This window comes from Prionailurus bengalensis, chromosome A1 (genome assembly GCF_016509475.1).
Source record: "Prionailurus bengalensis isolate Pbe53 chromosome A1, Fcat_Pben_1.1_paternal_pri, whole genome shotgun sequence".
Taxonomy (NCBI): Eukaryota; Metazoa; Chordata; class Mammalia; order Carnivora; family Felidae; genus Prionailurus; species Prionailurus bengalensis.
In genome coordinates this window covers 209,693,325-209,715,000 of record NC_057343.1, presented here as the reverse complement: position 1 = coordinate 209,715,000, position 21,676 = coordinate 209,693,325, and the positions used below count along the sequence as shown (strand labels likewise).

The 21,676-nt window shown below is 45.1% G+C and overlaps 1 protein-coding gene across 2 annotated transcripts in view; it reads left to right on the top strand.

Moving 5' to 3' along the window:
* The window catches only part of EGFLAM (EGF like, fibronectin type III and laminin G domains), a 180,462-nt gene that overhangs the window by 63,447 nt on the left and 95,339 nt on the right, over nucleotides 1-21,676 (top strand). For both annotated transcript variants that reach the window (XM_043599670.1, XM_043599661.1), the window contains exons 3-6: nucleotides 737-820; nucleotides 4,119-4,145; nucleotides 11,895-12,012; nucleotides 13,258-13,393. In XM_043599670.1, coding sequence (XP_043455605.1) covers nucleotides 737-820; nucleotides 4,119-4,145; nucleotides 11,895-12,012; nucleotides 13,258-13,393 — 365 coding nt within the window. The remainder of the gene's footprint in view (nucleotides 1-736; nucleotides 821-4,118; nucleotides 4,146-11,894; nucleotides 12,013-13,257; nucleotides 13,394-21,676) is intronic.

Sequence of the window (21,676 nt, the reverse complement as noted above, 5' to 3'; positions counted from 1 at the left end):
AAGTGGGGGAGGGAACAGAGAATGCGTTCCTACCTGCCAGAGGTTACAGGTTTGACTGATTTCCGTTCACTAAAATGTTTTGTTTGAACAGGGTTTTTAAAAACAAGTCAACTTTTAGGAGTTAGGAGATTTCAGATAAATATTTAGAGTTCTGAAATCTCTGGGGACATCCAGAGAGCTGGCCACACTGGGGACCACATTCCTATGGGGCTCCAAGCCCCCTGGAGCTGGGCTGCCCACTTGAGGTCGAACGGAAGCTCCCCCAATAATGCCACGACCTGCATCTCCCTACTACCTCCCTTTCTCTCTCTCTCTCTCTCTCTTTCTCTCTCTCTCTCTCTCTCTCTCACACACACACACACACACACACACACACACACAGATCCTCATCCCATCGGCTTCTTAAAGCAGAGAGATGTGTTTCTGAAGTCATGTTGTATCCAAAGTGGGAAGATAGAAGATTGCCTGAGAAAGTCGTGGTTTGGGGAAAAATAGTAGGAGCTGGGTCCAGCCCTCTCTATCCCATTTCACTAATACGTGTCTCCTTTCTGGCTTCTGAGTTTGCAAGCCCGGCCAGGTCAAGCTGATGTTTGTTGCCTCAGAACAGGTGTCTGTGAGGAGAGGCGGTGCCCCTCAGAACCCACTGCTGTTGTAAGTGGAGTTAGAACCCCAGAACCTTGATCTGGTAGAGGAGTGCTGGCCCTACTCTCACCCTGGATGTCTGTGTCTTTTCCAGGTCTTTTACTCCGAGGTCGGCGTCGATAAATCCCTGCAGGAGCGGTCCCATAGTGTGCCACTCAGCCAGGACATCCCTGCCCTTGTGAGTATCTCCATCATGGCAGCTCCCACAAAGACACAGCTGCGGTTGGCATTTCAGCGATATCCAGAAGGATTTCTAATCATGTGTGTGTGTGTGCGCGCGCATGCTGTATATGTAATAATAATAACCGTTTGTATAGTCCCCTGGAATTTACAAATGTCTTTCATGCACATTCCCTCTCCACACGCATCTATATCTCCAGAAAGGCAGCGGTATGAAGAAAGTTCTGGCATAAACACTTCCATCCTGGACTCAACCCATCCCATTCGTCATGTGAGAAAACAGCCACCTTACAGCTGTTTCCCCCCTTTTTGTCTTCATAAAATTCGATTCCATTTTTTAAAAAAATCCCAGTAAAGCTTTATAAATAAATGTGACACATTTGTATCTTCCCCCGCAGCCTGGAGACACAATGCAGAAGAAAATGATGTAATTTGAAATGTATATTCCAACGGTCCAAGTTGTTTATTTTTCTTGTCAAGCTCGGCAGGCACCCCGTCCTTCCACTAACCAATTGTTGGCTCTCCATCTATTTCTTTTCTCTCTGCTGTCAGGGTCTCTCTGGGTGAATTTTTCTGCCTTAGGCATGTTCTGTTTTCTTTCCTCTACTCTCTGCCTCCTTCCCCATGCTACTACAATTATCCTACAGGCTAGAGCCTTTTGAGTTGCTCTGCAAGCAGTTAGCACCAGTGCCCAGAAGATTGCTGTAACGGGGGCCGTGGTGCTGGGGTTGTTTGTAAGTCCTACTTAGTAAGTGTTCGCGAGGCTGGTGTGTGGAAAACCTATTTGTCGCCGGGAAGAAGTGGCCGTCACTCATTGGGCCTCTGTTACCTGCCAGGCACTATTCCTCATGCTTTATATTCATTTTTCCATTTCATATTCACAACTATCTACGACCTCATTTTATTGACAAGGACACTGAGACTCAGACAGGTGAAATAATTTCCCCGAAATCATACATTAGCGAGTAACAGAGTCAACCGTAAACCCAGGGCAGGCTGACTTCAGAGTCCTGCTCTGGCTGTTGTCTGTTTTTTTTACCAAAGCTCTTCAAAAAGAAGAGATGCACATTTGCAGCTTGCTTGTCCTTTGCACGGTAGGCTTTTAGTCTCAGACTTTTGCTTCAGCTTTCCTCATTTGCCCCAGAAGCCCTCCATCCCAACTGCTATGGTTTTATCTTAAAAGGGGAGATTGGCTTAGCCCGCGTCGGAAGCCACTAGTAGAGGTTCTGTCTCACCTCGGCAGCACTGGAACTTTCAACAAGCATCTGGACCCCACCAAGGAGCCAGCAATGTCCCCAGCCACCAGCTTTCTATCTTGCAGGGGAGTGTGGCTCACTGCTCTGCCTACACCACAGTCCAGGCAGCAAGGGTACAGCGTTGGTGACAGGTGTCTGGGAGTCTGGACGGTGCCTCTGGAATCCAGTCCCTGACCCAGCACATGGAGCTGGGCTGGACACTGGCATCTCTGGGGAGGTCACTGCAGTGCATACATGAAGCAGAGAGCCAGGAGGGAAATAGGCACCCTGGGCTTCCAGACATCCTTCTGGCACTTACAGGTTGAGTAACTTCGGCCGGAGTGCCTCATCTGACTAACCCTTTCCTTTCTCCCACTATAGGAGAAGGGCTATAATTGTTGTGAGTTCCAAATACAATGGTGTATGTAAACACCTTTGGTGGGCGGACACCTGGGTGGCTCAGTCGGTTAAGTGTCTTGACTTCGGCTCAGGTCACGATCTCACCGTCTGTGAGTTCAAGCCCTGCATCAGGTCTTTGCCGACAGCTCAGAGCCTGGAGCCTGCTTCAGATTCTGTGTCTCCCTCTGTCTCTTCCCCTCCCCCACCTGCACTCTGTCTCTCTCTCTCTCTCTCTCAAAAATAAAAACCTTTGGTGTTAAAAAAAAAAAAAAAAGCCTTTGGTGTTAAAATGTAAAGCCAGGTACGTGTTAATGATCATTCGTGATGATCATTGCCTTTATGTTAAATATGATCTGTTTGTTAATTACATCCAGGCCTCACAGTGTGCTATCAAATTATACCTTGCTGCAGGGCGCCTGGGTGGCGCAGTCAGTTAAGCGTCCGACTTCAGCCAGGTCACGATCTCACGGTCCGTGAGTTCGAGCCCCGCATCAGGCTCTGGGCTGATGGCTCAGAGCCTGGAGCCTGTTTCCGATTCTGTGTCTCCCTCTCTCTCTGCCCCTCCCCCGTCCATGCTCTGTCTCTCTCTGTCCCAAAAATAAATAAACGTTGAAAAAAAAAAATTAAAAAAAAATTATACCTTGCTGATTTCAACAAACTTTCATAGCTGCTACCGTATACCCAGCATAGGACAACACAGACCCCCCTTTCTCGGCAGCTTTCGGTCCTCTGGGAAAATCACATTCTTACTGATACCCAGTTGGAGAGCAAACTGAAGTTTTGAAGAGGGAAGATTTAGTATAAAAACAAGTGGTCAAAGTAGGTGCAGAGAATTGAAGCAGGGACAGTTTCTGGAAGGCAGACGAGAGGGAGGTGCACTGAAGTCAAAGGGAATGGTTTGAACAAAGAGGACAAGTTTGTGTGTGTGTGCATGCCCGTGTGCTTGTGTGTTTAGGTAGGGAGATGGGGGGAGGCGCAGAATATACAGAATGGGAAGAGAAATAATGCCTAGACGTACAGGCAGTGAGTCAGGAAGAGGGGAGGGGTCTGGTATAGCAGAGTGATTCTGGGTTCAGAGACTTGCATTCAGATGCTGTATTACAACAAGCTAACCTTACTGGATCTCAGTTCCCTCATGGACAAAACGGGGATCCACATAATAACTGTATTATAGGGAGTGTATCTGTGGTTCCCAAACTGTGTGCCAGGGTGTCCAGGGCTCTGCACCAACCTCTCAGGGATACTGTGGAATGTCTCAACTTTCCAAGGGAAAGAGTGACATCTGTGTGAACTACTAATGCCAAGCTGTTTGGGTGTAACTACCAAACAAATGGAACACTTAGGCATTTCTTTGGCCTGAGAGGTGCTGTAAAAATATTACTGAGACAGCAAAGGTGCTGTGAACATAGAAAGTTTGGGAACCTCTGTACCGTATCATACCAGCCTGTAGCACAAGGATGCGGTGATTGCCAAATAAGGTCATGGGCGGAGAGCCCTCAGTACCACAGCGCTCATGGAACAAGAACCAAGTGAGTGGTCAAGGGAGTTCAGATGGGAAGATGTGTGTTTGCTGCCCTTGGCTGTCTGTAGAAGGGGCTTCATTTTAGACCTATAAGTTTTACTTTCCTTTCATGTTGTTTTGTTTGTTTTTTTCCTCTGCAGGGACAATCCGATCGTCAGGTGATTTTTGTAAGTATGCTTTGGAAAGGTTATACCCTTGCCCCAACCCAGGATTCAGGGGGTCTCTTTTCATCAGAATGTTGATTTTCCGGCATCTCGGTCATACTGATTAAGGCCCAAGGGAGAGTGCTTAGCTCCAGTGTAAGCAGGGACCACAGAGCATATTAGATGAATGTTCGATCATTTAGAAAGAAGTCGCTTTTATTCTCTTATGTGTTGCTTCATCTCACGTGGCAGAGTAAGGTTAAGAGGAACATTTTTAAAGGTTGAAGTAATTTAAGCTCTGTTCCAAGACTAGGTGAGCAAGACTGAAAAGGAGAGAAGGTGTTTAAACTAGAGAGCATCGCTGTGGAGGTGCTTCCCCTCACCCATCTTTTCCCTTCTCCTTTCCTCGCTGCCTCTAGTGATTCCAGACCTTCCCAGTACGTCAGGACCAGGTCACCTAAAACTGCTTGGCTTGCTGGATTTAATGCCAAACAGAAGATCAGGTTGACCACTGGTCGTATCCTCTGATAATCTGCCTACATGGAGGATTCTGATTTGGTTAGCATTTGACACTTAGAAGAACAACTTGCAGGTTCCAACCTGGAAAAATAAGTAGTAAAATAAACCAGGGCAATCTGGTCCTTTTTAGGGTTAGAAGTGGAAATGAATGCTTAAACTGGTGGGCTCCACACTTTCGGATCATGCATACGATTGGTTGAAAAATATTTGAGTGTGTGTGTGTGTGTGTGTGTGTGTGTGTGTGTATGGTTATAAATTATACACATGCTACTCTACTAATAAATTATGTACATTGTAAAGTTCCACAGGATTTAAAGGAGGAAATAAAACAAAAATAGAAAGTGCTTTTCTTCTGTCATCCCAGGACATTGTCTTATTCACCCAGGGAGATACACTATCACCCTGCTTTGGAGTCCACTGGTCTGGTTGACCCACAGTAGTGATTGCACTTGGGTCTTATCCCAGGATGCAGAGAGAAGACGTAGGCAAGAATCATGAGACTTGCATGGAGTCCCAGCTCCTTCCTTCACCAGAGCAAGGATAATCTTAGGCAAGGTTACTGAACCCCTCTGAATCTAATCTCTCTTTGACTGTAAAATGAAGGGGTGGCCTAGTAATGGTTCCCAACTGGGAGTTTCTTAGTTCTTATGGGGCAAATGGGCCTAAGTGTGGGCATTTTAGTGGACAAGCTTCAGGGATGCTGCTTTCCTGCGGTTCACAGGACAGACCCATACAAGGAAGATGTGTTCAGTCCCAAAGTCAATGCTGCCCTTTCTGTGAAACCCTGGAAGATACTTTCTAGCTTTCTGTGACCTCTAAGGGAATAGAATCCCCCGATTTTTCCCTCCACTCTGGCCTGCATAGCTTTCATCAGGGCCATTGGAAAAAGAATGTTTGGAAGATAGCATTTTTCTATTTCTCTGGTGCTCCCATGCCATGATGCTAGATATTCTCAACTTCTACCAAGGCAACCAAGGCCGAGCCTTGACTTGTGAAGTCAACTGTGAAGCTGCATCCAAGGTTACTACCTACCAACAAGGTCATTTTAGAGCAATCGTAGTATTTTAGTGTTGAAACTTTGGCCCAGAGAGGTTAAGTGGCATCTCCAAGATTGCAAAGCTATTTGGTAGCAGAACCAGGGTCTCCTGGCTCCCGGTCCAGTGCTCTCCCACTTTGTGCTTTCTTCCAGCAATGCTCACTGGATTCCCTTACGGAATAGTAGCTACCTGTCTGGACCAGTAAATGAGAAAACATAGAGCTTCATTCCTGGAAACAAATGACCTGGGTTTCCAGCCATAGGAGAAAAGTATGGCATGGAAGGGGGTAAAGATAGAATCTGAAATCAGGGTCAGAGATTTAAGTTCAGAGCCATTCAGCATGGTTTTGTCATCGCAAAGCAAGAAGTATTCAGTTAAGAATAGTCCCATCTTTTGAGGGGCTCCTTGTACATAGCTATCCAGATTATTTTTGTACATTGGGTCAGGTATTAATTAAGATAAAAATCTAACAGTTCAAAATCCCAAGATAATAGTGATTCTAACAACATGTGCATTCATGTTTCCTTCAGGATATAACCTGTCTGGATATAACCAGTTTTGGTGGCTTCTCTCCATCAGAGACCCAGAATCCTTCCATCTCATTGTCCTGCCAACCCCTTTGGCCCTCCTTCCCATGGTCCAAATTGGCTCACTGATAACATCCACATTCTAGCCACTGGATGAGGAAACGAGGAAAGGGTACACAGCCCTTCCTATTAAGGGATAACTCAGAAATTGCCCTCATTATTTTAACTCAAATTCTGTTGGACCGACTTTAGCCACATGGCCACAGCTAGATGCAAAAGACGCTGGGAAATGTAATCCTTGAGTGGTGATGGGCCAACTGATATACAGGGGTTCTATTATAAGAAAGGAGAAAATGGATATGAGGAAACGGTCATCCCTGTCACAGACTGTGACTAGAGGAATGGCACGGTAAAGCAGATGTGGGTAAGGCAGCTGGACATCTGAAAAACAGAATAATAGCCTGAAAATTTGATATGCTATGTTTGAGAGTTGGGCAGTTAGAAGCATATTAAATTATGGTATGTATGAGGGAAACCAGACCCATTGTTGTTCTATATGTCATTGAGCTTTCTTCTTGGGCTCAGTGAACTAACTAGCCTTGTTTTTTTTCTATCAGAGATGTGAATTCTCTGATCTCATGACAACCATTGGGGGTGCTGAGAAGACAAGGGAGGCAGCTTTTGGAAGGGGTTTTGCATTTCAGAAAGGGCTAGACAAACACAAAGCAGGGTTATTTTGCAACAAAGCATCCAGCCTTGCCTCCTCACCCCCCAAAAAGGGTGTGGGAAGGGGGCAGTGAGGACTGCTGAATTCACTCTGGACTCTACTCCAAGAAGGCAATTTCCCTCACTGTCTTTCACTGTCTTGTATAGAAATAAAAGCCAAGGGAGATAAGCATTTTGACTTATTCTTAAACTTCCACAAGGCAAAAAACAAAACACTTTGTTTTTCTACTTCAGAAAGTGCATATACAGCATCTTATCTAATTTGATGCAAATCATTATAAGACATTTAAGGATGGAAGTAGAAAGATTTGTGGATTTCTGTGGTATTTTCATAAAGAATCCAAGGGTTATCACTAGTCACAATATAGTGAGAGGTTTCATTTGGGACGATTTATGTCAGAGGAAGAAGTGATGGTTAAATCACTGAGTCCAGCTCCTCTTTCCATGGCCCCAGCTTCTCAGTGCCCTTGACCCTCACTCCCTCCTGCCAACTAACCAGCTAGTCAAAACAGGAAAGACACAGGAAAAGACTGGAAAAAGTTGGCTTCTGGGAGGGCCACCTTCTATCTATCTATCTGTCAATATACCCGGGCTGAAGGTAGGACTACTCTTCCATATATAAAAAAGTTTGTTTTTCAAGCTACATAAGCAACTTCTACAAGTCTAATGTCTTTTGGTTTTCAATGATAACTTAAAAATTTTTGGTACATAAACTTCTGTGCAGTAATCTGGTCTTCAGTGTTTATGCTAAGTATTTTTCATTGATTTACATATATTTAAGGGGCAACTGGGTGGCTCAGTCGGTTGGGCATCTGACTTTGGCTCAGGTCATGATCTCACAGTTGGTTGAGTTTGAGTCCCGCATCGGGCTCTGTGCTGACAGCTTGGAGCCTGGAGCCTGCTTTGGATTCTGTATCTTCCTCTCTCTCTCTCTCTCTGCCCCACCCCCGCTCTCTCTCTCTCTCCCTCTTTCTCTCAAAAATAAATAAACATTAAAAAAATTTAAATATATTTAATATTTTTTGTACATGTATTACCGAGTTAGAACTTGGCTTTGGAGTCAAACAAAGCGGAATTCAAATCCCCACTTTGTCACTTAATAAATTCACGTCCTTGAGCAAATCATTAACTTTCAGAGATTCTGTTTTCTCCCTTATAAATGAAAATAAGAGTGCTATCTCCCACATATGACTGAAGGAAGATTTAAATCAGGCTATGTGTTCCTGGAACAGAGAAAACACACAATAATACGTGCTAATCGTAGTTGTATTTGCTACTGGCTCATAGCTAATATCTTTAATAATTTATAACCACACCACTCCTCTCATATGTCATATAGCATATAGACTTCATGGGAGAAAAGGATCCTAAAGCAAAAGGCTGTGAGGGTATTGGTTTGAAAGTATATTTTTTACTGTCATAGGAACAGCCTAGTCATGGCCTATGAGAGAATGAGAAGCCTTATATCCACTTGGTACCACCAGTCCCTTAATTTCTGACTAGCCATGGACCCAGGGGACAGATAGTGGAACTAGGGTGCACAGATGCAGAGAATTAGGACAGAAAGGGGGCTTTGGAGTGAGGTCCATACGTTCAGCCACGACCCCTTGTGTAGCTGCATGTAGGATGGCGGGGGTCAGAGTGGAAGGGAGAGGAAGATTGGAGACAGAAACCTTCAGGGAGGCTGGAGAAATGGCCCAGGTAAGGATTCAGAGGAAGTGGAAGAAGGGAGCAGATCTGAAAGGCATGTGGAGGTGGGTGGAAGGAAGTAGGTAAGAGGAAGTCAGCCTTGTTGCTGGAGTTGCTAACTCCAGGGACTGGGACAGAGGTACTGGGACGGAGGATTCAGTAGTAGAAGCTGGTTCTTGATAAGGTAATCTGCTTGTATTGGATGCCTTGATTTGATTTCTTTCATTCATTCACTTTTCCTTCATTCATTTATTCATTCATAAGAAAGCATTGCTTGAGTATTTGCTACCTGTCTGGTAAAACTATTCTAAGCTTTAGGTTTCCAGAGGACTAAGGACTTGCTCCTTCCCTCAAGTGGGTGGGGAGGAGGTGACAAATAAACAGACAATTACAATCTAAGGTGAGTGGTGCTAAGATTGAGGTACACCAAGGACGCCAGGGAAGCACAGAGGAGGGGGGCCTAACCAGACTGGAGGCTGGGGGTCAGAGAAATGAGGTAATGTCTCAGCTGAACTGAGTCATGAAGGATGAGCAGGGGTGAGCCAGGCAAGAGTGGAGAGAAGGGCATTTCATGTGGAGGGAGCAGCAGGTTCAAAGGCCCAGAGGCAAGGAATTGAATGGCATAAATTTGTGCCCTGCCAAGTTCTGAAGTATGCCTGGAATACAGAATGCAAGGAAGGGAAGAGGCATGAGATGATGCTGGAAGGATGAACAGGGGGACACACTAGGCTATTCTAAGGGGATTTTTAAATGGGAAGTGACAGGCTCAGATTTGACGTTTAGGAACATAACTGTAGCAGGTGGAGTCTACGCTGGTGATGGAGGCAGCGTGGGTGGCAGGGAGAATTGAACCCACTGTCAAAATTATGAGGACTTGCGCTTAAGTGGCCATGAGGATAGATCGAAATAGATTCCAGTGATGTGAAAGAGTCCTGGTGCCTGTATTGGTAACTGACTGAATGGTGGTTAGAGAGGAGGGGTGAACACAAAGGGGCAAGTGTCAAGAACTTGTGGTTTGGGTAATGAGGAGAGAGAGCACAAGAGGGGAGGCAGTTTCTTATTTGGTTTTCAGTAGCAGGAGGAGGAACGATTAGTTGAGCTTTGGTTATGTCGAACTTGAGTGGCTTGGTGTTGTTGGGTAGAGATGTCCTAGAGACAGTTACAAACCCATGTCTGGACATCAAGAGGCAGGTCAGAACTGAGAGGCAGATTTGGAAGATGTCAAGTGAAGGTGGTGCCAGAAGCTAAGGACGTAGTAGATGAGCTGCCCCAAGCAAGACTACAGAGTGAGAGGGCAAGATGGTGAGGGGTGAGTCCCTGAGAAGGACCAACACGTACGGGGCAAGCAGAGAGTAGGGAGTGGGTGGAGAATATTGAGAAGGAGCAATGAGAGAAGTAGAAGGAGACCAAGAAGGAGCCAAGAAGGCTTCCAAGGGAACCAAGAATTTAAGAAGCAAGGATAAGCAACAGTATTGAAAGGTGCAAAAAGTCATGCATGGAGAGTCATTTCCATTGGGTTTACTACAGAGTTATGTAGTAACTTTGGTAAGAGCATCTCAATAGGTTTATAGTGTAGAGAGGCCTGGTGAGGAGTGAATCGGAGGAGAGAAAGTGGAGGTAACCCCTGCCCCTGTAGAGAGGAGGTGGGTATATGCGTGCTGACCATTTTTAAGGTGGGAGAGATAGAGAAGGACCAGGGAGGTAAGAGAGGGGATGGAGTTACAGAAGGTGGACAACGGATATAATTCAGAGCACAGGGGAGGAGCCAAGCCCTGGACCAGGGGTTCCTACACCAGGCTGCCCATTAGCCTGAGCTGAGGGCTTTAAACTGACCACCAGAGCCCAGCCTTCCATGGACTCTGATGTAGGTAGTCTGGAGTGGAGTCCAGGCACTGGTCATTTTTAGCGATTCTAACGTGCACTCAAAGTTAAGAACTACTGTAGTATGTCTTCGGTAACTATTTGTTGAATGCCTTAAAAGTTTTTTGATCAGTGGGTGAATTCTCCTTAGCAACAGTGAAGAAGGTTTGGTCATCTGCAGAAGAGGTTACGAGGAAACACAAGGCAGGATCCCTGCTCTCAAGTCGCTGACAATCCCATAGGAGAAATAGTAGCACATGGTTTGTAGTAGAGGAAAGTACTAGATTAGTGGCAGAACAGTTGGTAGGGTAAGATCAGGTCGGGTGGTCAGGAGTAGTGGGGAAGATTTGGGTCTCAGAGAAGTGTTGGAGCCTAGCTACGCAGAGAAGAGCAAGGGCCCCACACACTCAAGTCAGCAGCCATTACCACCGTTTCTTGAGGACGGCTTCGGTACCAGCCACTTTACACACATTATCCCAAGTAGTATAGTTCTGCAGGATTGTTACATATCATCTCCATTTTATAGAGGAAGAAGCTGAGGCTCAGGGGATGTGACATCAAGGCCACGGCTAGGAATAAGTGGCAGGATCAGGATTCAAGCCCAGGACTCGTTGATTCCAAAGCCAGTGTCCTTTCCGCTACAGTATGCTGGGACCAGTGAGACCCAGACTCCCACTTACTGCGCAGCACTGTAGTCCCAGGGACATACTGCTTTTGCCAAAGCCTAAAGTGGAGTTAAGTGTTCTTCAGCTGGGGCTTTCTGGTCAGGGCCATTTGTGTAGGTGAAGTTCATATACGCCCTTCATCAATGTGGGGTCCCTGGACCAGCAGCAGCATTTGGAGACTTCTTAGAAATGCACATTTTCAGGCCCCTTCCCAGAGGTACTGAGTCAGAAACCCTGGGGGGTGGATGGGGGCCAGACCCAACGATTTAGCCTTCTTAGAGATTCTGATGCCCTTTAAAATTTGAGAACCAAACTTGGAGTCCCCACTTTAGTACAAATCAAGACGTCAGTTTGCTGTTGTGGCTAGTCTCTGAACATCTGTGTCGTGCAAGTGGAGAGAAAGAACTGGTGGGTTCGGACCCTCAAAAAGATTGTTACCTCGATTTTAGCAGCCCAGTACTCTGATCAAAGAACTCAAATGTTAAAAGTCATATCTGATAGGGAGAATGAGTCTTAGTTCTAGAACAGTGTATAGATTCCAGTAAAGGGTAATTCTCTAGTTGTGGGAAATATGTGATGGTGTTTTCCTTTCTGCAAATTTTAAAACTTGGCCAACCCTAGAGACGGCAAAAGGGTCTCTGTCCCCTGTAGTTTCACAGGGGCCTTGAGATGCAGCCCTCATGGAAATTGTCTGGTTTGCTCTACTAGGACTTCTGGTCATTGACACATTTCCCGTTTGGTCATTGACAGGAGGAAGTGATCGGAGACTTGAAACCAGGCACTGAATATCGAGTGAGTGTAGCAGCTTACAGCCAGACTGGCAAAGGACGGCTTAGCTCTCCTCGGCACGTTACTACTTTGCCCCAAGGTAAAATGGGTTCAATTCATTAAGATTAGGAAAGCGATGGGTGCTATTCATTCCTTCCTTCCTTCAGTATGTATCAATGAGGACCTACTGTGTGCCAGGCACCATGCTGGGCTCTGGCGGTGAACAAAACTAGGCACAGCCTTTGCCCTCTCGGAACTCAATGAGGTGGGTGAAGACATTACCTAGTTAATGTGCAGTCACAGATTGTGGTAAATGCTGTAAGAACGTACAAATGGAGACCCCACGTAGGGGTGAGGTAAGAATTCTCTGGGGAGGTGACTGCTAAGTGAAGGTCTGACCAGTAAGTGGGAATCAGAAAGGGGAGGAAGGACAGTGGAAGAAGAGATTTACAGGCAAAGGGAACCCAACAAAGGCTCATTGATGTGGCACTGTGCTGGACAGTGGGAGACCAAGGTTACTCAATCATTATTGCTCACAAGCTCATTGTGGAGGGAGAGGCAAATGACAGGTGAGTAGATCCAGGGCATCTGAGGTCTGCGCAAAGGGCTCTGGAGCACTCAGGAGGGAGCACCTCCCCTACTCCAGGGATCAGGGAGGGTTTTAGAAAGATCCATATTTGGGGCCCGAACTTTGAAAACTACATAAGATCCTGCTAGCAAGAGAAGACAGGAAAAAATGTTTCTGGCATAAGCAATAGTGTAAACAAAGGCCGGGAGATGTGAAAGTCTAGATATGAAGAGTAATAGCAGTTACCTTGGGGTGATAGGATCATGGGTGACTCTTACATCTTTACCCATGAGGGTATTTCCCAAATGTCCTACCTTTAGGATGCATTCTGATGGTCAAGGCAAAACACACACACAACATACACACACACACACACACAGAAGAACTGAATGTAAGTGACAGCAATGCTCTGCATTCAATTTTCCTTGCAGGTATCAATTCCAACCTGCAAACAGAGATGAAAGGTTACCAGGAGGTGGGAGTGTGGTTGAGGGTTTTAAAGGGTACACACCATTGTGTGTCCCGGGGCCAGGGGTCCGGACGTAATTTAGTTGGATTTTCAGCCAGGAGGCTGGGGGGAAGAAGGGAAGACCAACTTTTAGTATCTCAAACCTTACATGGTGAATCCAGTTGTGATTATTTTTTGTGTTTGGTTTGGATTTTGAGGCTGTTCTGAACAGAGATCTTTAGGCAATGGGAAGCACAAGCTTTTTATATATTAAACATCCCCAGCAGCAAAGACCACCGTCAACTCTAGGTGTTTGCTGTCCCACCTAGATTCCTGCCTGCCTCCATCAGCACCCCAGCAGCCACATGTCACTGTGGTCTCTGATTCTGAGGTAGCCCTCTCTTGGAAACCTGGAAAGAGCGAAGGAAGCTCCCCAATTCAGTACTATTCTGTGGAATTCATCAGGTAAGTTTGTGTGTCACATTTAAAAGTCATATGTATTGACCTTGGGTATTCCAAGCGCGATAGGATGCTACATGGAGAGCCGTCTCTGCTGTCTGTGTCTTTAAGAGATGACAAAGGCTTGAAGACCTGCATTTTTACTCGGCCCTTGGGCCAGCACCTGTCCCCACTCCTCTTTGGAGCCGGGTCATCTGGTAAACCCATCTGCACTCACCGTACCTCCGCCTCATTTCCCCTTCACAGTCAGGACTATCTTAAGCTCTGAAAACTCCCAAGGCATCATTTGCCAACAAGCCTGCCTGCATTTTCACTCTTGAAACCCGCCTCCCTGGCTTTGCAACATTACATCTGAAATAAATACCTGATGGTGATTTTTCTTGAGGGAGGGGGGAAAAACATCGATAAGTCATTGTTTCCTTCACATCCTGATTTGCTGTGGGGCCGGTTTCTTGGTTCAGTTTCAGTTTTTTTCTCTCGTCTGCCTCTCCAGTTCTTGTTATTCAGCTTTATCAGAGGGTACAAGAGTGACAAGAAATTCTTCCGAAAGCTTACAGATATAAAAACATGGATTCTCAATGCTGCTGTCTAGTTTTAAGCAAAAATAAGTTAAAACTAAACCAAACAAAAACAATGTGCACGCGCTCTCCCCACCCCCACACACACCAAGCAAAAAGAATTCCTAATCTAAGGTCCTTTCTCTGACTCCAGTAACAGCTGGAGTGTGAACTGAGCACCTGGCTGATGGAAACGTCTGCATAGTTAGTATTCTCTACATTAAAGGCGGGATTTGTCTAAAGCCTGCTGCTTCCTGATTCATAAAGGGACTAGTTCAGCACCTCATTCCTGAGGCTTTCTGACGCTGGGACAGATGATTCTGCCAAGATTTGATTAGCTCTGCTCTGTGGCTTGACTTCCTTGCCTATTCCTTGGTAGTGAAAAATAGATACTTGTTTCTTCAGAGAAGTGCTCTGCACGGAGTCCCTTTAATGCCTGAGGACAGAGCTGGTTTCAGGCAGGACTTATTGACTTGCAAGTGGCAGAAGCCTGGAAGAAGACGAGGCAGTTCTATGTTGACTCCTGTGACTCTAAAGTCCGGTGGAAAATCCAGATTCAGGGAAGATGTGATCTGTTCCAGAGCAGCCATTTGTCTCCGTCCATCTCTGTGCTATGCTTTCCCCTGTATTGGCTTCATTTTCAAGAAGGTTTTTCTGATGTGGCAAGACGGCCACCAGGCACTGAAGACTTGCCACCCACTAGCGTAGCTCCCCACAGGAAAAGAGTGGTCATTTCTCAGTGGACCCACTCGAGTCTCAGTGTTCACCTTAGTTGGCCAGGGTTGGGTTCCTCTCCATTCTCTGAGCCAGTCACTGTGGCCAGGGAGGAGGCTACCCTAATTGGGCAAACATTTGTCATATTCTGAGCTCTGGAACTGGTGGGTCATTCGTACCTGAAGTACACGGGTGGAGAGAGTTCGGGAGGGTTGGCTCCTCAAAGGAAAATTGTGGTGCTATTAATGAAAGGGGGAAGAAGAGATCCTGAGAAAATTAGAGGAAGGAAACGACGCCCACTGCAAAGTTCCAGACTGATGCTCATCATTGAGGATAATCGGCAAACCTGCTGTTGAACAAATTTGGTAGGCAAAGCTGGGGTGTGCCTGGAATAGAAGAGATTCTAATGCTCATTCCGAGAGTAAACATGAAACACTGAAAGTCCTAAAACTTCGGCTTGCTCATCTGTAAAACTTGGGCTGAAACTTAACATTTCTGATGCACATTCATTCATTTGTGATGCATTTCTGTCTAGCACACCCAAAGCAAAATGTAGTACTTTGAAATTTGGGGAAATGCAATTTTTTTTTTTTCCCGCGAGCCCAGCAGACTGTCTGTATAACCACCAGCAAAGATGATGGCTACCATTTATTTTTAATTGTGAGCTAAAACATGTATTTTTAAAACTTTTTTTAAGTCTGGCATATTGACAAAAGGTAGACATTGCAGCTTCTTAACTTGTGTGCACAACTGAAAGTGGATGATGAAAGTGATTCGCTGGGGTTCGAACCAGAAGAACCGGAAGAGAGCCCTGCCTCCACTACCTGCCGGCCAGGAGGCCCTGCGCCGATCACTTCCAGCCCTGATACTTCAGTCCCTCTTGTAGTTTGGGCTCCCCCGCAGGATAGCCTGGTACAAGGGCTAGAGTGCAAGTGGTTTATTTTATTTGGAAGCAGGAATGAGAAAGTGGAAAGGGTGAGACAGGGAAGGAGGATGAATAACTATGTGGCTGAAGTCACTTCTAGAGGTAGCAGGGGCTTCTATGGAGGTTTGATCCCACTGACCACTCTTTGAAGTATGCAGAATCCCTCTCAAAGGACAGGAGCCATTTACCCACTGGCTTCCGTTCTCCTCTGTTGATTGAGGGTTTCCTTCAGGGGCATAACTTCCCATATTTCTAGGCTCTGCCAGCATGTAGATTAAGGACAAGGATCTCGGGATAGAGGAAGGTGTGATATGAGCACAGCAGGTGATTGAGGTTGGATCCTGGTCTGTAAGGCAAATCTGAGCTCACATGAAACTTTCCACCCCCAGCTGCTGCTGCAACCAGAAGTGGGACAAAGGGAGGTGACTTGGAGCCCCCAGACGTTGACTGCCAGTCCTTATCTGCAATTAGATGGGTGAAAACCTTCCAGCCTTACAGTGGGTGGTCAGGAGGATCAACTGAAATCACATATGAGAGGGAACTTTGTAGATCTTAAAACCTACAAAAGTGTAAGATATATATGGGTGTTATGTACCTACGTGTAATAATTATACTTCGTCACCAACAAAAATGCATTTTAACATTGAAAACAAGTCTCTAACGTTTGAGGGCTCAGGTCCCCAATTTGTATGTACACACATTTAAAAATTATATACCATTCTAACAACTCTTAATTATTTATTATTTTTTTTTTAACGTTTATTTATTTTTGGGACAGAGAGAGACAGAGCATGAACGGGGGAGGGGCAGAGAGAGAGGGAGACACAGAATCGGAAACAGGCTCCAGGCTCTGAGCCATCAGCCCAGAGCCTGACGCGGGGCTCGAACTCACAGACCGCGAGATCGTGACCTGGCTGAAGTCGGACGCTTAACCGACTGCGCCACCCAGGCGCCCCTCAACTCTTAATTTTTAAAAAAAAATCTATTTGTCTTGACCAGTAGAACTTTACCACGTTGTCTGAAAAGCTAACTTTGAATTTAAAACTCTTGGACATCTTGGCGTTTCAAATGGAACATGGCAGAATGGGGAAAGCTGACCCCTATTCCCAGCCCCTATATTAGGAATTCTGCCTCTCTGTTTTCTTCCCGAATATGTAGCTTTGGTCAAATGATTGTATCTCAGAACCTCCACTTCCTCGTATGTGATACCAAGCTGATGTAATTCTCATTGGAAAATTGTTGGCTACTGTCTTCATAAAGTGTTTCGCAGATATTGAGTATCTGTTAGTTTCCTCCCCTCCACACTACTGCTTCTTGGTGACAAAGAAAGAAGTTGAGACTCAGTTGCTTAAGCTGCTTTGCCAAGGTAAAGTGACTGGTTGGGAACAGAGTCAAAATTGGAAGTCTCCTGACTTCCAGCTCAGTACTCTTGTGAAGCCCTATATCCCTTTCATGTCTGTGATCCACCTTCAGAAATGGAAGCATAGGGGCGCCTGGGCGGCTCAGTCGGTTGAGCGTCCGACTTCGGCTCAGGTCATGAGCTCACAGCTCGTGAGTTCGAGCCCCACGTTGGGCGGGCTCTGTGCTGACGGCGCAGAGCCTGGAGACTGCTTCTGCTTCTATGTCTCCCTCTCTCTCTGCCCCTAACCCACTCGCATTCTGTCTCTGTCTCTCTCAAAAAAATAAGTAAACATTAAAAACTAAAAAATAAAAAAAAAGAAATGGAAGCGTAGACTCAGCCCGCCCAGAGCCCTGCTGGTAAGGATACACGAAGCCTCATCTTAGGCTGCTGTTTGCTGTTGTTCTAGAAAGAAAGCTTTCACAGCTTCTCGTGGTATTTAATGTTTGGCTGCAGAAAAAATCCCCATATCCACTTGTAAACGTCTCAGAGTCTATCCCATTACGCGTGAGTGCTCAAGGATCCGTTTAGAGAGAGCTTTTCTGAGGGCTAAATCAGAAACTGCAATTAGCATGAGAAGCTTCTGGGAGTCTTTAGTCATTATTCTATTTTCCCCAGAAAGGTCTGCTTTATTTTAATATTAAATTCTTTTTTGCCCAGATACCTCCTGTGTACAGAAACACCTGTGACAGGTCTTTAGTTTCTTGTTATATCCAAGAGGGAGGCCTTTGGCAAGCCAACACTAGGAAATTGTAGAAATCAATTCACCGCCAGAAATCAATTCACCTCAAGATTTCAACCACCTTAATGTGAAATTCTCTTCCCAGTCCTGTCCCTGGAAGAACAGCTTCTCTTCCATCTCTCTGCCTTGGTAGGCACATCAGTTGGTCTTCTTAGTCGATGAGGATGATGATATTAAAGGCTTTGTTAAGAAATAATAGCCTAGGGGCCCCTGGGTGGCTCAGTCGGTTGAGTGTCTGCCTTCAGCTCAGGTCATGATCTTGCGGTTCGAGAGTTCAAGCCCCGTGTTGGGCTCTGTGCTGACAGCTCAGAGCCTGGAGCCTGCTTTGGATTCTGTCTCCCTCTCTCTCTCTCCCCCTTCCCTGCTCACTCTCTCTCTCTCTCTCTCTCTCTCAAAGATAAATAAACATTAAAAAATTTTTAAAAAGAAGTAGTCTAAAAACCTTTTTAAAAACGATTTAACTGGCTGATAAAAGCTTAACCTGAGGAATTACACTAGACCAGAGTCTGGGGGTACTGACTGCTTACTTGCTGGTTTGGGTGATATTTCAGGTAGACATTGTATATTTATGATGCTGTCTTGAGTCATGGGCTTAGGACCAAGCAAAATTTTGTTTCTCATCCCGCTTCTACCTCCTTAAAATGAAAGACATCCTTAGGGTGACCACCCTGAAGGGGTGCTCTCAGTGTCTTAGTCTCTGGGTCAGGCAAGATGAAGCTTTTCGTTGAGAGTAATCTGATCTCCCCCAGAGTTGGCCTGGGGGCTATTTATTTGCTTCCTCACTAACAGTAGATTTTTTATTTTAGTGTAGAAAAAAATGTGAAGAGGCCGATTCTAAGTAAGCCTAGGCTGTCACATATTTTGCAATGTCTTTCAAACGTTTACCTGCTTTTTTAAAACAGAAAAGCCATGCATTTGAGGTGAAGGAGAAGTTTTTTTTTTTCCAAAGTGATACTGAAAATTTCTTTGGAGGCAGCAGTCCTTACTGTTTATTAAAATAAGAACCAAGCATAAATATAGCTACCTATGTTTTGAAATATTTTAGCTATAAATATCTGAGCAATTTTCCTCCTGCCTAAGAATTTCCCCAGGGTAAGTGCCTTTCTCATAAGCAAAAAATATATACTGTGGTGGCAATGAAAACTAAAGGCCTAGAAAAATATTCCCTATCTCTGATGTTCCATTTGGGGTGCCATGACCCACATACGCTATCTATCAGATTGGTTACAGGTGAAAAACAGTTCTCATTTAACTTAAGTATAGTTTTTCTACAAGTGTGACCTGACGGGCTAAAATTGCTTGAGTTTTGCATTGACAGTTGCTGGAAAGGGTAGATTAAAGCTTTCAGTGGCTGTTTTCTTTTTGAGTTGTAATTTTAATTCCAGTATAGTTACCATGCAGTGTTATATTAGGTGTAGGTATACGATATAGAAGTTCAACATTTCCACACAGTACCTAGTGCTCATGATGACAAGTGCACTCCTTAATCCCCATCACCTATTTCACCCATCCCCCCATTCCCCTCCCCTCTGGTAACCCTCAGTTTGTTCTCTAGAGTTAAGAGTCTGTTTCTTGGTTTGCCTCTCTCTCTCTCTCTCTCTCTCTTTTCTCCCCTTGCTTGTTTGTTTTGTTTCTTAAATTCCACATATAAATGATAGTGGCTGTTTTTAATTAAAAAAAAAAGTCCACACTGGCTTATTGGGGGTACATGGGAAAGTTCAAACTATTTCTGTGTATGTATTAAGGACGCTGGTCAAGAACTGTTGATCTCAATCTCAGCCCAAGACAGTTATCCTAATAAATGAGAAAAAGCAATGCTTGCCCTCTTTTCCCTTTCACACCTTTCTGCTCAAATACTTCCCTGGTCTCTTGCAGATGCCTTCCATAATAAGACTTGCAAAATTCATCGTCACACAGGGCTGCTTCTAAGCCGATTGCAATGCCTACCTATTGGTTTCGCGTGAGAATCTTAAGGTCATACACACTTGGGTGGGTTTTTTAAATTATTGTACAAAGTGATATTTTTGTCAAAGCCATCTGTCTTTCCATCCTATCAAAAACTCTTCCTTAGTCTGCAAGTAACAAATGAATTTAATTAGTTTGCTCGCAGGAAGTTACCTTGTCAAGGCTGTTACTAAAATAAAGATGAAATCTGGGATTCAGAATAGAAGCTCAATGGATTATGGATTTTCCTTGAATAGTTTTAAGGGATGATGTGATTTGACTCATGGTCAAGGTCACGGCCTATGAAGGTTAAAGTTTCTCATTCAGAATTGAGACTTTAGAGAACAAACGGAGGGGAGGTGGGTGGGGAAGATGGGTGAAAATGGTGGCAGGGATTAAGGAGTGCACTTGTTGTGATGAGTACCTGGTGTTGTGTAGAAGTGTTGAATCACTGTATTGGACACCTGAAGCTGATTTAACACTGTATGGTAACTATACTGGAATTAAAATAAAAATTAAAAAAAAAAATTTAACATTTATTCATTTTTGAGAGAGAGACAGACAGACAGAACGTGAGTGGAGGAGGGGCAAAGAGCAAAGGAGACAGAATCTGAAGCAGGCTCCAGGCTCTGAGCTGTCAGCACAGATCCTGAGATGGGGCTTGAACTCATGATCTGTGAGATCATGACCTGAGCTGAAGTTGGTCATTTAACCAACTGAGCCGCCCGGGAGCCCCTAAAATAAAAACTTAATAAAAAAAAAAGAATTGAGACTTCTAGTCTGATGCTTGGTTTCATCTTTCAAGTTAGAGTTTGTTCAAATGTAGAATCAGAAGACATAGCCCAGAGCTGGCCTCTCTAATCCTGGGCATGAGTTGCTCAATTCTAATTCTTAGCTTCCTTGTGTATAAATAAGGCTGGACCATCTGTGCTCTAGAACCCAGTCACCCTGGTTTGCTGTCCTCGTGACAAAGGTGAGGCAGTACAGACTGGAAGTTTAATGCATAGGCTTTGGGGGTTAGCTCCCTGGTCCAACCCTTCCCTCCACCACTTTTAAGCTGTGTCATTTTAGGTAGATTATTTTTTTTTTTTTTTTTTTTTTAAATTTTTTTTTCAACGTTTATTTATTTTTGGGACAGAGAGAGACAGAGCATGAACAGGGGAGGGGCAGAGAGAGAGGGAGACACAGAATCGGAAACAGGCTCCAGGCTCCGAGCCATCAGCCCAGAGCCCGACGCGGGGCTCGAACTCACGGACCGTGAGATCGTGACCTGGCTGAAGTCGGACGCTTAACCGACTGCGCCACCCAGGCGCCCCTAGGTAGATTATTTAACTTATCTTTGTCTCAGACAGAGGAATAAGGATAACAATCTATTTACCTCATGGAGTTGTTTACATGAGTTGATGCACATGAAATGTACAGAACAGCTCCTGGCTCCCAAATGTGCTCAGTCAATGGGAGGAAACATCGCTATGGTGACTTTGGGGATAGATCTCTTCTGCTCTTGTACAGAGCCATGTTCTTTCCTGGCTAGAAGTCTTTATGTTTGCTGTTCTCAGCCAGGATAGTTCTTCTACCTCTTTGCCTAGCTATCTCTTGTTCAGCCTTCAGGACCCCTGTTTAAATACCACCTTGTCCAGGAAGCCTTCCTTGAAACCCTGCCCCCTCCCCAGACTAGGTTAGATACACCTGTAACATTTGCTTGCAACACTCAACACACTTGTAGTTAATTACTTGTTCAAGGTCTTCCTCACCAGGACATGAGGGCAACATCTTGACGTGTTCCCCTTTGTAGAATTTAACACCTAGCATGGGGTAAACATACCATATGTCAAATAGGTGCTGATGAACATTTGGACATGACAGTCACAGGATTGAACCTAGAGAATGCCAAAACTAGCTGGAACCTCGTATGAGCTCCTCAACCTCTCTGAGCCTTATTTCCCTCCACCGTAAAGTAAGGATGACCATAACGGCTACCTCAGGAGGCTTGTGAATATGAAAAGCT